Consider the following 17,586-nt stretch of genomic DNA (forward strand, 5'->3'; position numbering starts at 1 on the left):
AAGAGTAAAATAAGATAAACATGTAAGTTAATATATAATTTAATTAATCATAATTTAAATGATAAGCATGTATACAATAAAAAATGTAAATGACTAAGTGCAAAAATATATACCGTAGTTGTGAAAGCCAAATGAAATGACCGAGAGGGTGGCGTCCTGGAACTGTGTCATGTCCTCTGCATACATCAATTGTAAAATAGACCATGCATATAAACATTAGTAATTAATACTATCTCTTATAAATATTCATTTAAAATAAAATGCACTATGAAATTACATGTTAATTGTTACCACTATATTGCCAGTGTATGATCCATGAACCTCCTCATCTCTAGCATGCAAGAAATCCCTAGGGTATGCTCCAATCGTTGTCGTCTCATTTGGTGCATCGACCATATCATGGACCTCGTAATCAGATGTGTTAATGGGATGATCAATAGGCTATCTTAGAGGACCTAAGCATATGTGCTTGCACATAGTGCAAGTAAGCAACACACAAATATGTGGACTCGAGGAGGATGTGTCAATGCCACCTAATCCACCACCAACATCAAGGTCATGTGGCTGAGCTAGTGTAGTAATATAAGATTCTAAAAGGCCACTCAAAGAGTGAGTAGCTGATATAGCTTGTGACGCTACCTCTGCAATAATATCTGGAGGTTGTACTAGACGCGGGCGAGTAATGTGAGGAGGGGGAACATATGGGTGGGATGTACTACTCAAACTACCCCAGACCCTGGAAATGTCTGATGTCAAAGTAGTTAACATGCTTACCTAACACAAACTCGACATATATAATTCTAAATACAATAACATGGCACATTGAGATTGTTGTTGGGTGGTCTATCAAAAACCATCCACCAATCATCCGAAAAGTTATCTCACATTTCATCATTCACTCACCATTTTATGGAAAGTTTTGGTTTCTTCACATCAATGGGTTGTCCAATGCGAAGATTAACAAATAGAGCGACTATTTTGACTTTTTTTATTTTTTGAGGTTCTTCACCTTGTCATAGGACAACCCATCCACATATCATTCCCTCATAGTGTCTCACAGTTCACCACAAAAGAACGACGTTGTGCTTGGTGGTGAGGGTTTCTACATTAGAGATTATTGATTGTACTGTGGAAAACATCAAGGATAAACGAGGGATCCTACCATACACCTAAGAAATTCTCCTCAATTGATCCAAATTTTGACCAAACAAATCATGAACTAAGGGAGGCTTTGGTGACAGAGAGTTTGGTGGTTGTGGGTTTTCATTGCTGTCAACCATATTACCCGATTGAAGTTGAAAATTTATAAAATTTATTAATTTTAAATAGCATAGATTTCAAATAAAAAACCTAATTTATAACTAAAAAATGGAAAAACAAATAAAAAAGTGCAAATGAATGATAAAAAATGAAGGAATACGAATTTTTTTTATACCTGATGTTGGCAAATGATGAAAATTTGTTGTGGCAATCAGATATCTTATTTTTTTTGGATATCAGATTGCTGCAAAGCTCCAAACTCGTGCTCACCATGGGTGGAAATAATCCACGACAAACACGATTCAGGTTTAAAATACCCACATGTATAAGATATTTGATAGTATTAGATATCTGATACCTTTTTTACATTTTCGTCTTATTATATATTAAATAATATATATTATTAATAAACAATAATATGTATTAATATATAATAATATGTATTAATAATGCATATATATTAATATATTATAATATCAATATATAATATATAATTAATATATAATATATAATATATTAAATAATATTTACTATATATTATATAATATCTGATTAAAAATATAATATAGATATCCGTTATGCTTTGGCTTTTTCCATGGCTACATGTACTGACATCCCAGCCAACCAAAAAGTCAACACAAATTTTTCACGTTTTCGGGCAAATGGAGAAGGCATTTTTTCATATATCCACTCTTTGGCCCCTCATGATCCTGCATATACCCATAGAAACAAAAGAAATTACACATTATTTTATTCTTTTTGTGGAGGGGAGAGATTATATATTATATCTTATATTCTAAGAAAATAATGGCTATGAGTAGCATTCTATTGGCTATTGGGTCCATGTATGGTGGATTAAAAGAGAATGGACATATGTCTAGAATCATGGGTTGGATAGTTGAGTTTATGTTGATTATAATATATAGTTAATTTAAATAAGATTGGATTATCTTGTTAGGTTGCATCAATGATTTAGGAAATCATGTGTTGAGATTTTGTCCTCATTAAATATCATATGTACATAAAGCCCAAGGAGCATATGCATGGAGAGTTCAAAATTAAATAAAGGAAATTACCTTTTGGACCTTAGTTTATTACATGATAATTGAATAATGCACAAAATTGACATAGATTAATCAATTAGAGCTAGGCAGATTAATCACAATAAAAATATTTGATTATAAAGTAAATGAGAGGGATAGTCCACTTGTCTTATAGATCAACAATGAAGAATAAATCTAAATTAATAATGAAGTCAATCACCTAGGCATTAGAAATGAAAGATATCTTTCTAATATTTACATTAACTATTAAAGTCTTGAAATTTTCTATGGATCAAATATACATCCTATGAGAATTGGTATTGCCTACTACTTGAATGGATTGATGCATGGAAGTGGCCTATAACTTATGCGAATGATATGTGTGTTCTGTATCCTTCATTGGCTATTAAGAACTAGCAATATTTAAAAGTGTCTTTTAAAAATCATGTGACCACAAGAGCTAAGCTATTTTAGGCTGACCCCCTTAAATGGATTGACTTTATAGTGATGGAAATGATAAAAACCGACACTATTTAGGCATACAAATGTCTTCATATGATTTGATGCAAAATTCCAAAATGAAGCGTTTCTAGAATGATTCTCCTTGAAGTACTTAGGATATGTGAAAGATTAATGATAGTATTTAGTTGTGTAAATGATGTAGATTGAATACTTTTAAATACTAAGACAACAATCAATCATGTAATCATGTTCCAAGTCTACTCATCATAGCCAATAGAATATGCGAAAATCAACATATATTTAAATTTTATTGTTTAGTTTCAAATCCATTTTGTGTGGTGTAAGATCAATCCCATACATTATAAGAGATTGACTCAAGACATGGAAATATAAATCTTGAGATGCAAAATTAATATACAAGAATAAAACAAAGATAAACATAATTACTAAAAAATAATGTCAAGTATGTATGTCTTTATCTAAGTGAACATACAACTTTTACAATTACATTATTTTATAAAACAAAACATTAGTAAAAAATGTATTAACTCATTACTTTATTTAATCTTTTGATATTAATTTATATGTTTTTCTACCAAAGCATCTTCAAGATTGCCTCGAAGTAACACGAAATGCAACCACCATCTTTCGAAATTTACCCACTTTGACATGTATAAAAACATATCCGTTGGGGCTAGCCACCTGCTTGAATATAAAGTATTTAGGTGATAATGTGGTGTATTGAATTATTTAATTATAAGAAAAATGCATGGACGATTGCTATTGTTTTATTTTTATTGTAGTGAACGCCTAACCACTAGGTAAAATCTCTGAGAAAGAAAGAAGATCTGAAATAGTATCAGGACGATCAAGCTATAAAAGGAGTTGCACCTCTCCTACAAAAGAACACAGAAATGAATATGGAGGAGAAAATTGTGTTAAATGGGCTGAGGAAACAGCAGAGGGAGATTCATTTCAGTTTTCTGTATGATACTCAAGGCTCACAGATTTACGAAGAGATTACATGTCTGAAAGAGTATTACTTGTTCAATGCAGAACTCCAGCTGTTTAAAGACAAGGCAGTGGAGATAGCAAAGGCCATTACCCCTGGAAGTTTGTTCGTTGAATTGGGTTGTGGTAATGCTCTTAAGACTGCTTCTCTACTCTCTGCTATTCAACACGTCCATGGAAGGTGATAACATTTTTTTCAACTTTTTGTTTTGGGTTTTATTGAACTTGAAAGTGGGGTTTGATTAATCTAATGGTTTCTGAATTGTTTTTAGTGAAACAACATATATGGTTTTTGTTTTTACCTTTAATAGCCCAATAAAATATAAATGTTTCTGCTCCTCTTTGAATTTTTTTCTTGGTTTTGGGATCTATACAGATGCAGGTATGTGGGGATTGATGTTTCTGAAAGTGCACTGAAGGAGGCCAGAAGAAACCTGGGAGATCTTGTGGCAGAACTGAACCCTGATGCCATAGAGTTGATAAATGCAGATTTTATCGAGGGTTTGCTCAAGGTGAAAAGCTGTTATCCTGAGCAGCAACTCTGCATTGCATGGCTTGGAAGTAGTGTTGGCAATCTGACAAAGGAAGATGCTGCAGAATTTTTCAAGGACATTTTCAAAGCTGTGGGATTCACTTGCCAACTACTTGTCTGCATCGGTAAGACTTACTAATGAATGATGGGTTATAGTCAAAATTGATTGTTCAATGTTCATAGATAAAGAATCTTTTCTGACTATAAAGGTTTTATGTTGTGTAGATATGTGGAAGAATCCTGAAACCCTTTATTCAGCATACCATGACAAGAAGGGTGTAACTGAGCGCTTCATCAAGCATGGTGTGCAGAAGGCACTGTCTTGTATTGGATATGAACCAGATGAGGACTCTGTAAAATCTTGGTGTTATGATGTGGAGATTAACAAGCTTCTTAGAAGAGTAGAAATGTATATCTCCTTCCCCCAAGGTTTGAATCTTGATAAACATCAGATCCAAATCAGGTAACAGCTTCTTTCCAAAGAAAAAACATCATAGGTAACATATAACATGGTCATGAATTCTGATGTAGATATTGTTTTTTTCATTTTGACAGACCCAGGGAGAGAATTTTGGTAGAATTCTCCACAAAATATAGTGTGGATGATATAAAACTTGTGGCAACCAAGGCCTGTTGCCAGTTGCATAGATGTTGGGGAGACAGCTCCTATTACACCTGTCAAATATTCCTGCCTGTGAGTCATGCTTTGGTGCAGTGTTGGAGGGACACTGACAATCTGTTTGCAGGCATCTTGGACTGGAACTCCAAACCAATTGATCTGCGACATCCATATATCTTCTACTAGTAATCATGCAAAACCACTTAAAGCCATTTTGCTAGATCACAACTTTTTTATTGCCTTCTTGGATGTTTCTATTTTGTAAATAGCTTGCTAACACTTGTCTACAACTCAAGTATTTGCATTATTTTTTTTCTTTATATGTGGTAAGTAATTGTTGTCTCATTGCATGCAGTGGCCACGTTTGTGCCTTTACAAAAGTAAAAATGATGGGAAATGATGAAGAATCAGAATTGGATACTATATTTTCAAGAGGAATAGACCCCAATGTCCTGGATCCATCGCAGTGCCACAGCCATCCAGTTATACCCTCAACATGGCCTTCAAAGGAAGTTGTGATTGACTATGTGAGAAGAACAAGAATATGGATACAGAATGAGGCTGTAAACGGAAAATTGGATACTAGGGTTTTTTCCCTAGTAATTGAGCATGAAAGAATGCATCAAGAAACCCTAACCTACATGATAGTCCAGGACAGGAAGAAATCATTTGAGAACAAAACAAAAGTATCTATAAATAAACCACAGAAAGGCAATGTGTTTTCTGACATCCTTATGCACAAAATTTCCAGACCAGACATACTCATTGAAGCTGGAGATGTGACTTTAGGGGCACACCCAAGTGATATATCTACATTCATATGGGATAACGAAGGCCCAACATTTCATACAAAAGTTTCTGAACCTTTTCTTGTAGCTTCAAGGCCTGTTTCTATCAAGGATTACCTACGCTTTATTGTTTATGGAGGCTACAAGATCAAGAGTCTCTGGAAACAGGAGGACTACACTTTTTTCTCTGAGAATGGATTTGTGTATCCAGCAACATGGTCTCTTGTGGGCAATGAGTATTATATTCATGGCCCTGATTCAACCAAGCATTGGACTGAAGTGGCTGAGGAAGCTGTGTATGTAAGTCTTGCAGAGGCTGAAGCTTTTTGCAAGTGGGTAGGCTACAGAGTGATGACAGAAACACAGTATCACAGGATCTTGGATTTTGACAAGCATGGAAAACAGGTTTTAAGTATGAGAGAAGGTGGTTGGGAGTGGACTAGCACAGAGTTTCACCCATTTCCTGGCTTTAAGCCTATTCCAGAGTATAAAGAATACTCTACTGATTTTTTTGATGGAAAACATTATGTTCTTAAGGGGTACTCAGATGTGACACATGGAAGTATGCACAGAGATTCGTTCAGGAACTTCTATCAACGTCAGTACAGATATGTATTCTCCAAGTTCAGATGTATTCTCTCAGCTTAGGATGGGTATCAATCACAGCTCCAGTGAATGTATTTAGAAAGACACTAGGTTATAGTAAGTGTTTGTGTGATTTTTAATTGTAATCATGTATAATTGAAAAATAAATAAACTATTTCTCTACAGAAGAAGAGTTGAGAATGATAGACAAGTATTTAGTTGTTGGCTTGATGCAGATTTTATTTCTGCGGGTTGTTCCAAAGTAATATGCTCATGTTCCAAGGTTTGATAGACTAAACACATCAAAATCTGCAAAATAGAATTTTTTTCTTTTTTTTTGTTAGTATTATTTTTGTGATCTTGAAATCAATTCTTGAATCTGAATGAGGTTCAGAAATTTGATATTTGCTAATTTCCAAATGTACACTTTGTCTTGTCTTGAAGTTTTTTGTTTGCTCTTCACATAAAAACCAGATTGTGATTACTTATTCGTGTCAAACTTTTATTCTATGCAAGGTAAACTCATGTTTAAGAAGAATATAGATATGAAAGTAGACATTATTTTTTGCAAGGTAAACCCATGTTTAAGAAGAATATAGATATGAAAGTAGACATTATTTTTTGATACATGTTCCCTTGGCTTGAGTGCCTTGCTTGAAAACATGGAAGCATAAAAGAAAAAGATTCAAATAAATAACATCCATAAAACATTTAAAATTAACTACTACTAACTATACATAAAAACTACTACTAACTATATATATGAAAATGAGTGGCATATCTTATTAATATCTAGATGTAGCTAACATTAAATTGCATAAGTAATACTACTAACTATACATAAAAACTACTACTAACTATATATATGAAAATGAGTGGCATATCTTATTAATATCTAGATGTAGCTAACATTAAATTGCATAAGTAATACATTAAATAGGTTTGCATAAGTAATACATTAAATAGGTAAGGGTACTACACTTAACAACTATGATATTTTACCAAAATTGTGTGTCTCATGCTACAATTAGTTACATACAACAAATACATAATTAATTTTTAAGGAGAATAATTAATTTTGTTATCCCCTCTATTACTCCTAGAAGGAAGGAATCATATGTTAAATATCAACATGATATGTATTGGGAAAACTAATTATTGCTAGAAACATTTGAACATAGGAAATATCATTGGAATGGATTGGAATGGACGAGTAAGATACTCATCACATGATGGAAACAATTGAACAAGCTTGAAAATTTGTAATAATTATGAAAATGATATCATTAGTGTAACCCTAAGAAAATATAATGATGATAATGATGAAAACCATATAGAATGCCTTGTTATAGGATCATAAAATAATTGCCTTGACATCCATGAGATATTGTAATGTATAAACTCAAAAGAACTGTTAATGTTGTCATGTACATACATGGTAAGCACAATAAGATATTTAAAAAATTATAAGATAAGATCACATAAGCATAAACATGCAAGAATTTTAACATAAATAGATAAAGTCCACACATTCCCTAGTGTTGCCTTTGGAGATGGAAAGAGTATTGGCCATTTGATGGAATTGATTATGTGTTGCATTGATGTTTTGTCATTGATGCCAACACTAGCTATTTGGATGCTTTACCGACACCCTTCTGGTCTCGGTAGGTTGAGTGGTTTCTGGTTGATTTGGATCCGACATGATCCGGTAGGCTCCGATATGATTTGGTTATGGAATAGACTTGTTCATGATACTCATGATCATATTCAGTAAGTTGGTTTTGGTTTGGTTATCAGATGCTATCCTGTTTGCTTAGAAGCTTGGTTTCTGGTTCCGAGGAGGGTTTCACCAATAGATCTTTTGATGAATTGCATAAGTGGTGTTGGTGCAGCTTCTGGTGGAGTTTCAGGATACTATTGGTGATCATGTTCGAGACTTGGCTGATGGAGATCATTGTTGTAGCATATGGACCTATACTGGGTCCTGGTTGATCTAGGTTATGGACCGACTTTAATGTAACGTGTGGATTGGACCTCTCGATGTGTTTCTGGGATGTCTTATGTGTGGATATTATTTGTTTGGTCTAAGGCCAAAATGGTTTGTAATTATGCAATTGGTTTATTATTTGGCGGCCGACTTGATTGTTTATGGTCGAGGGTTTCTATATATAGATGTAAGTGTTACCGCGTCATTCTTCCTTCGTAATAAGAACAATTTGCTTTTAAAAAAATTCCTTTCGGAGTCCTAGTCTTTCTTGTAATATCTCGGTTCAAGCCCTTAGTCCGTTCGCAAATTGTCTTCCAATAAAAAAAAAAATTGCCGAGTTTTAGTAATTGGTTGAACTCTGTGAAACACTTTGAACCATCTTGAACCGGGTTCAACAGGTTCATTTAGGTTCCACAGGTTCCTAGGTGTTCAGGGGATTTTTCATACTAACATTTTCTTTAAGTGTTTTGCAGCGGCTCTTTAAGGTTTCTTGTTCGGTAACGTGTTACGTCATCTCTCTCCAGGCGTTGAACTCATTGAACCGAGTTCAAAAGGTTCAAACGTGTTCAACATGTTCAACACAACACAAATGGTCAGCAACTTGGCATAATTAATACTCTCAGAAAGGATTTCCCTTGAGCGCAGTGTATACCTTGAACTACTTGAACCCCAATGAAGTCTGTTCAGGATGTTCATATGTGTTCAAAGTTGGTGGGTCCCACGGGTTAAATGATTTGATGGTGCATTGATTGCCAAATATGAGGAAGGTCAACCATATCTTAAGTGACGTCAATTGTTGGCTTTTCGAAGTAAGTAATCATTTCGGGAACTGGTGGTTACTTCAAAAATGCCGCCATGCATTTAATGCATGCGTGCGATGTCCAATCCACAAACTTAATACACTCAAACCGACAATTGGAATTATTGCACTTAATAATTCCGTATCAATGCTCTCCCTATAAGGTATGAAGGATTAACTCTCTGAAAATTTGTTCCTCGCTGCTGTGGTGTTATTTTTCCTGGATAGAAGTTTTAATCGCCGGTAGTCGTTTGGTTGCTCAACTGTGAAGGTGAGTCCTTTTCTTGTTCTCTCCAGTAATTTTTACCTGTATTTCTTCTCTCGTAGTAGGGTTGCTGCAACAAATTAAGGCTTATCACTTTGAGTTATGAAGTCCACACTGCACTTGTTCTGGAATGTTTTTAGCCTCGCATGTACAGAGCCCATAGTTAGCGATACCGACCTTAAAGGGGAGAATCTTGAAGTTTTAAAAGAAAGAGTCTTCAAGGGGATTGATGGTTCTTTTGGTGTAGAGATTTTGAGTAGCAGTCTCATAGAGGTAGCAACTTTTCCCCCAACTATCCCTTGCCTAGAATTGGTTAGGGAATGTATCGCTAGGTATGATCTAGTCTCTGAGACCATTAGAAGAGACAATGGTGAAACCCTTCTTGCTATAAACTGTGAAGTAATTTCCTCTATCTTCAAGATACCTAATTACTAGCTCTCCAATTTTTCCCCTGCTCAGTCAGTCACCGAGTTCAATGCGGATAGAACCAGACACCGAAATAATGTAGCAAAATACTAGCTGAAAATTCCTCAAAGGGGTGGTTCCAGGTTGCCCAAGAATCCCAATAAGAATCACATGCTGCCTCACATTCACGATGTCATGCTTTTTTTGCATCGAGTTAGAGGCTCTGCAGAAGCCTACAGTTTCGACGACTAGATTTATTGCTATGTGCAGTTAGTACTAGAGGGGAAGCAATACCTTGACTGGGCAGAACTGATTTCCAATTCAATGAGGGAGCAATTGAGTATGGCTAAACAGTTTAAGCATAATTTCTTCATGTCTTTGTATCTTGTATACTGTTTGGCATGTGTCAAGGAGTTAGTTGGAATCCCAAGATAGCTCATGGAGGAAGATGTTCCCGTGTACGATTTTTATCCCATGCTGCAAAAGGATAATGCCTTGCAGGATTTTAGAAGGGTACACAATGCTTTTCTGGGTAATTTGTGCTATGAATTGAAAAATGTGAAAACCAAAAGAATCTCCAAGGATGCACAGATGTTGATAAAGAGGTTTGATAGTTTCTTTATCCAGTTTCCTCATTTCTGCTATATAAGAATAGGTGGCTTTGAAGAGGAACCCTTCAAACCCCCTCATTTTTGTTCAGATTGCTTTGTTTTAGCAGAGATATGTAGGCAGCTGACCTCTGTGGTTAAAAAGGTGCAACCCAAGGATAAATGGGAGGGTCATTTTCTCATCCAATTAGGTGTGTTGTCCTGCAGTTCAATGTCGGACACATTGAGCATTGGAGCAGATCTCAAGAACTTCAATTTTCCCTTGTATCCTAAAAGAAAAGGTTTCGATAATAAGGGTTTTTCTCAAAGTCTTGGTCTAATGCCATATCTCCCAATACCATAGTTAGAGGACTTCTGGGAATATTGTACTGATGAACTCGAGGTGTTCAAAAGGGGAAACATGAGGATGGTATTAGAACAAGTTATTTCACTTCAGGTAAAGCTAGATATTAAAGGGCTCGAAGAGGGTTATTTAGAATTGTTTGATCCTAGATACTTAGCTCGAGAAGAAACTGAGATGCCTTCAATCAACTGGGATGAGGAAGAGGAAGATGATATACAACTAAGAACCAAAGGAGTCTCAGAGAGAACTGTGGCGTGGGTTGCTAGGAAAAAAGCAGCGAAATTAGGCGTCAAGTCTGATCCTGCGAGAAGTAATGAGGTTCCTCTGCGTTCACCAAAGCATTTTTCTAATAATGCTTCTATGCTTGTTCATGAAAGTAAAGATAAAAAGCCGCCTCAGGTTAGACACAATCCTAATTCATCTTTGGATTTCTGTACTCCTCGACATACCCGGTCACGAAGTGCTGCCCAGAGAAGGATGGACCAAGCTAAGGATGCAGAGGTGAAGGATACGATTTTTGATGCCCAAATATTTGAAGTTGAAGACCTAGATAGCGATGCCACTAATGCCCTGGAGTCCCATGCGGTAACCGTTGCTATGACACCACCTTCCAAAGCCATCGAAGGAACAACCAGTTCTAGTGCAACTCCCAAGTGCTTAACCACTTCGGTAAACAAAAAGCGAAATTTCCTTCCTATGACTATTCCAATTCAGGAGATGGTCATGAAGTATACTGAGAAGGGACCCAAGCTGAAAAAGTTCAGAACAACTGCTCGTCTGGATAATGATGAAAGAACCGGAAAATGGGTCGCTGAAATTGCCTCATACAAGCCCAAGGATGAAAACAAGAAGGCCAGTGCAGATGATTTTGAGATCACTAAGGTGGAGCTGGGAAACATGAGTAGGGACTCAGACAATCATTTCTTCTATGTATCGGCAAAGAAAATGCTCACCAGATTGGAGAAAGACAGGCGGGAAAAGAGAGAGCTAAAGCGACACATAAATATTCTTGCCTAGCTCATTGACAACATTGGTTATTTTGGGGCACTCTCTATATCTCATGCTACAAAGAACTTTGACCCGACTTCACTAGAAAATAAAAAGTTAATGAGCAAGGTTTAACGGGCCAAAAGTATTGCAGAGGCCATGGAGAGATGGATTGAAGGAATAGTCAAGGACGGAGAGAAGTATATCACTGACTCCCAGAAGTTATGTGATGAAATACAGAGCCAAATCGCAGAAGTTCAAAATCAAATTTCGCCATGGGTGAAAGAGGAACACAAATTGGAGAACGTCTTGTTGATGTTCATGAAAATAGAAGAGTATGGAGTTACCCAATTTCTGACAGAGCATTCAATCAAATTTGTGACAGATGAATGTCAGCTCTTCGTGTTGAAAAAGACTATAATGTGGCGGGTGCTTACCTTCAAGTTTGTGATCTCCGATGTTAAGACTTCTATGTATGAACTCCAAGACCTCCAATGCAGTATAGTTAATGACAACAAGGTGGTTAACACACAGGATGCGATTAAAGTTTTTTGAATATACATGGAGAAAATCAAAGCCAAGGGCAATTTCACTTCAAAAGATATAACACGGGTTGCTCGGATCGAGTCCATGACCTTTATTGGTAACGATCAGTTACCAAAACATGCCGAAAAGATGGTGAAGCACCGGTGGAACAAGGAAGCAGTGAAGGCAAAGCTCAATGCAATGAAGGTTCCGAACCAATCTATAATCCAGGAACTCACAACCACCCATGACGCCCAGTAAAGCGAAGAAGAAGATGATGATTGGAAAGTGACATAATGCGTTGATCGAGGCCTTGTTTTTGTTTATGTGATTTTCATGTTTATGCAAAGACTTCAGGACATCTGTCCCAATTATATCTTATTAGTTTCATAACTATTTTGGGGGAGGTCGAGTTTTCAGGGAGATCTCCCTTGTTCTAAAAACTATAAATTAAAGGAAGATAGATGGAATAGGGGTTAGATTATGTAAATAATTTTAGTTAATTTTTGGTTTTATATTCCTCTGTTTTGTAAAAGTCTCGTGGGGTGGAAGGAAGGATCAGATTTTCAAATCTGGAATTTGAAAGGATTTATAGATGTATTGTCGTGCCTTTGTTGCATAATATATATATATATATATATATATATATATATATATATATATATATATATATATATATATATATATATATATATATATATATATATATATATATATATATATATATTAAAGATCATACTGTTTTTGGGAGAAGGAAAATCTGTGGGTTTTGAATTTGTGTAGATAGATATCTTTGCATATGTTTATCTAATCAAACAATAGTAATGACCTTTCTACTACAGAAAATTATTATTTTTTTGGGACTCCTTCCTATGAGTGTTTGTTTTTAGGACATGATTTGTGCTTGAGAATAGATTTGGTTTCTCTTATCTATTCTTTTCTTATCTGAATTGTTGGAATGGTGTTCTGAACTTTGTTTCAGTTACTTCCATCTCTTGTGTTGAAAAGGTTGGAAAGATAATTTTTCTTTGAAATATGTGTGAAATATTGGTCTCTCATCCAAGAATGAAGTAGGCAGCCTTACATGCTTTCAGGTTAAAAGCATACTACTCAAATAAAATTAATTAGATTATACTCTGAATAACTAAAATAGGGAGCTGTACCTATGGAAAATTCAGAGGGAAGTGGTTTATATAACACTTGCCCAACTGTTTAGTTGAACACTTGTCTTTAAAAGAAGGTGACATAGTTTGAAATTGATCATTTTTAACAAAGGCAAAATCCATTCACTAACAGTAAGATCTCATTGTAGATCATATGGTAGAGATATATGGCTATAGGAAAAGAATGTTATGTGCGAATAATGTAATATCATTTAGGTAGAGGATTTGGTTGATCATTGGAGATCAAATTGGGTTTATGTAAGAGGATTTAGTCCTCCGGTATTGAGCTTAACCAGAACTGTACTCAGGCATAGGAGATGCTATCTTTTGTAGTTCAACACTTCTCCGGATCGTAGTTTGGATTTCTATGTAGTCAGTGAGACTCCTTTTGTGATGAACAGTGCACTCTAGGTTGTTGGCCTTCCTGCAAGTGCAAGCCCCTCAATTGTAATTCGCATACTTACTGCAAAAGTTTTATCTGACTGTGGGTAGGCTTCCCACCGTGGTTTTTCCCTTTACCGGGTTTTCCACATACATATCTTGTTGTCATGTGAATGGTATTTATTCTATGATTATTGTTTATGCTTAATTGGTTTTATCTGCTATTCTGGTATTTAGTTTAAGCATTTTGGTATTTATGTTTTGGGTTCCAGTGTTAAAGTTTTAATTGCTAATGGTTCTGGTAATCTGTGACAACTGATTCACCCCCCCCCCCCCTCTCAGTTGTCTTCCGGTTATTTGAACTATCTAACAATTGGTATCAGAGCCTTGGTCCTCTCTGCAGAAAGCTTAACCGCTTGAGGAAGATCCTATGGCGACTAACAATTCAAGTTCATCCAGTTCATCTGGAGCTATCTTTCAGAGAGATATTCCTAGGCTTGATGGAACAAATTACATAATATGGAAGATTTAGATGGAGACTTATCTGAGATGTCTTGGCAAGGAGATTTGGGAGATCACACAGAATGGTGTCACACCTTATAATCCAGCATCTAGAAATCCTCCTCCAGCAAACTTGGATAAGGAGCTTGAGAAACTAATTGTAGAGCAAGAGAAGCCCTCTTGTGTGCACTTTCTGATCAACAAATAATGAGATTAATCGACAAATCATTTGGAAAGGCTATATGGGATAAGTTGGAGACTCTTAATGAAGGTGACCCTATAGTGAAGATTGCTAAACTTGATGGTTACCGAGTAAGATATGAAAACCTAAAGATGGAAGAAGATGAAAGGATTACTACATTCATGGAAAGGGTAAATGAGATTGTTATGGAAATTCAATGTTGTGGTGGAACTCTGAGAAAAGATGGAATTGTTTCTAAAGTTTTGAGAGCCCTACCACTGTCTTACAAAATGAAGGCTACTGCTATTAATGAGTTGAGAACAATGGCTAATACATCTATCAACATAGATGCTTTAGTTGAGAAACTATCTCCTTTTGAGCTTGAAGAATTTGGACCTTCTGGAGCTATGAAGACTGAACCTTCTTTTCATGCATCTACATCTACAACTGATAAGCTAGATTGGAAAGCCTTGTATGCAAAGGAATTGGAATATATGAAGAGAGACTATGATGAGTTTGAGAAAATTGAAGCACTATTTGCTAGAAGAGTACCTAAAGGACTGATAGGAAGTAAGTATGAAGGAAAATCACCTTTTAAATGTTTTGCATGCAATAAGATTGGTCATTTTGCATCTAGATGTCCTGAAAGGAATTCAAGATTTGAAGAAAGACTTAGAAGATCATTTAAGCCTAACCCTGGATATCAGAACAAGTATAAGTACAGGAAAAACAAAGACAAATCATGCTACATAGTGGATGAGGAAGACATTATTGATTATGATGATGAACAGGAAGAAGACTCTGCTAGTGGTTCCAACAATGAAAAGGAATGGGTGTTCTTGGCTATCAAGGAAGATGATCCATCACTGGAAGAGAATGTACCTGAAGAGAAGGCACTTGCTTCTAAAATTGAAGACAAGGATGAATGAGTAATTGACAGTGGTTTTTCACATCATATGACTTGAGATAAAGGGAAGTTTCTATCTTTGCAAGAATTTGATGGCGGTCTAGTTAGATTTGGAGATGACAAGGCATGTATGATCAAAGGAAAATGAACTATATCATTGGATGGTAAGAACAATACTTACAATGTTTATTATGTTGAAGGTTTAAGGCATAATCTTGTGAGTGTAGGACAATTGGGGGATAAGAGATTTCAATTACAGTTCAAGGATGGAAAATGCAAAATCATTAACAGATCTGGCTTGGATATTGCAACCGGTATACAAACAAAAGGTCACATATTTCATTTGAACTCTAGTTCAAAGACATGTTTGACTTCACATATTGATGATAATTGGCTATGACATAAAAGGCCATTTCATATGAATTTTGATTGCATTGTAAAGATCAGTTCAACTAAGGCAGTTAGAGATACACCTAAGATTACAAAGCCCAATAATCCGGTATGTAAAGAATGTCAAATGGGTAAACAGGTCAGAACCTCTTTTAGGAGTATATAAGATAAATCAAATGATATTCTTGATCTTATTCATACTGATTTGTGTGGCCCCACTAGAGTTAAAAGTTTTCAAGGTGATAGATATTTCATGCTAATCATTGATGATTATTCTAGAATGATGTGGGTTACTTTTCTAAAAGAAAAATTCTGAGACATTTCAAAAGTTTAAATTTTTTAAGGCTAAAGTGGAAACTGAGACAGGATTGAATATTAAATGTTTGAGGTCAGATCATGGTGGATAATTCACATCCGGTGAATTTAATCTTTTGTGAGAAGCATGGTATAAGAAGACAATTTTCTGCTCCCCGGACACCTCAACATAATGGAGTTGTGGAAAGGAAGAACAAAACTATCTTGGATACTGCTAGAACAATGATGATGGAAGCTAGTCTACCTCATATCTACTGGAGAGAAGCAGTGAGCACAACGGTTTATACATTCAACATAGTACATATCAAAGGAGAAACCGGTAAGACACCTTATGAATTATGGTTTGGCAATACACCTACAGTTAAGTATTTCAGAATTTTTGGTAGTAAATACTATATCAGGAGAGATGATATCATTGGGAAATTTGATCCTATATGTGATGAAGGCATATTTCTTGGTTATTCTAATGAAAGCAAAGCATATACATGTTATAACAAGAGATTGTAGAGAACTGTGGATAGTGCTAATGTCAAAGTAGATGAGCTGAACATAAGTCAAATCAAAGTTTATTAGAAGGAACCAACAGTGGAAATGATTATATCTCGATCAGTAGCACCTTTACTAGAACAAAGTGTTGAACCAGTTACTCCGGTAGTATCTGGGAATTCTACAGTGACTGAAGATCAGGAAAGATGAACAGTGAGTCAGAGGACTCCTAGGTATGTGAGATTGCATCATTCAAAATATCATATCATTGGGGATAAGAACAATGGAGTGATGACAAGAAGAAGACTAACAACTAATGAGGTATGTTTAATTTCACAAGTTGAACTGGTATTAGTAATTGAGGCATGTAAAGATGAATATTGGTTGAAAGCTATAGAAGAATAATTAGATCAGATTGAGAAAAATAACACATGGACTTTGGTTCCCTGACCTAAAAATAAGAATGTTATTGGAACTAAATGGGTTTTTAGGAATAAATTGAATGAGGATGGTGAAGTTATAAGGAATAAGGCTAGATTGGTTTTTAAAGGATATTCTCAGAAGGAAGGAATTGATTATGGAGAGACTTTTGGACCCGTAGCTAGGATTGAAGCTGTAAGATTATTTCTTGCCTACGCTGCTTATAAAAATTACAAAGTTTATCAGATGGATGTTAAATGTGCATTTTTGAATGAGGATCTTGATGAGGAAGTTTATATTGAGCAACCTAATGGTTTTTCACTATCAGATGATACAAATATGGTTTGCAGGTTAAGGAAAGCTTTATATGGATTGAAACAAGCACCTAGAGCTTGGTATGCAAGATTGGATAAATATCTTTTGAAATTTGGTTTTACTAAGGGTAGTACTGACAGTAATTTATATTATAAAATCACTGATGATGATATACTGATTATTGAAGTATTTGTTGAAGACATTATTTTTGGAGGTGAAGATAAATTATGCATAAAATTTTCTATGAATATGAAGAAAGAATTTGAGATGTCTGTGATTGGTGAGATAAAATTTGTCTTAGGTTTGCA

The 17,586-nt window shown here is 35.4% G+C and overlaps 1 protein-coding gene across 1 annotated transcript; it reads left to right on the top strand.

Annotated features, from left to right (window-relative positions):
- Positions 1 to 3,550: 3,550 nt before the first annotated feature.
- LOC131046245 (ergothioneine biosynthesis protein 1) lies at positions 3,551 to 6,633 on the top strand. The gene is made up of 5 exons (XM_057979930.2): positions 3,551 to 3,957; positions 4,153 to 4,433; positions 4,534 to 4,771; positions 4,864 to 5,112; positions 5,283 to 6,633. The coding sequence occupies exons 1-5, from the start codon at positions 3,680 to 3,682 to the stop codon at positions 6,361 to 6,363; spliced, it is 2,127 nt and encodes a 708-aa protein (XP_057835913.1). The 5' UTR covers positions 3,551 to 3,679; the 3' UTR covers positions 6,364 to 6,633.
- The last annotated feature ends 10,953 nt before the right edge of the window (positions 6,634 to 17,586 follow it).

Source organism: Cryptomeria japonica, chromosome 8 (genome assembly GCF_030272615.1).
Source record: "Cryptomeria japonica chromosome 8, Sugi_1.0, whole genome shotgun sequence".
Taxonomy (NCBI): domain Eukaryota; kingdom Viridiplantae; phylum Streptophyta; class Pinopsida; order Cupressales; family Cupressaceae; genus Cryptomeria; species Cryptomeria japonica.

Coding starts and splice junctions, on each gene's coding strand:
- LOC131046245 (XM_057979930.2), top strand. CDS start 3,680: ATGAATATGGAGGAGAAAATTGTGTTAAATGGGCTGAGGAAACAGCAG. Junction 4,434..4,533: donor CCAACTACTTGTCTGCATCG/GTAAGACTTACT, acceptor TATGTTGTGTAG/ATATGTGGAAGAATCCTGAA. Junction 5,113..5,282: donor CATCCATATATCTTCTACTA/GTAATCATGCAA, acceptor CATTGCATGCAG/TGGCCACGTTTGTGCCTTTA.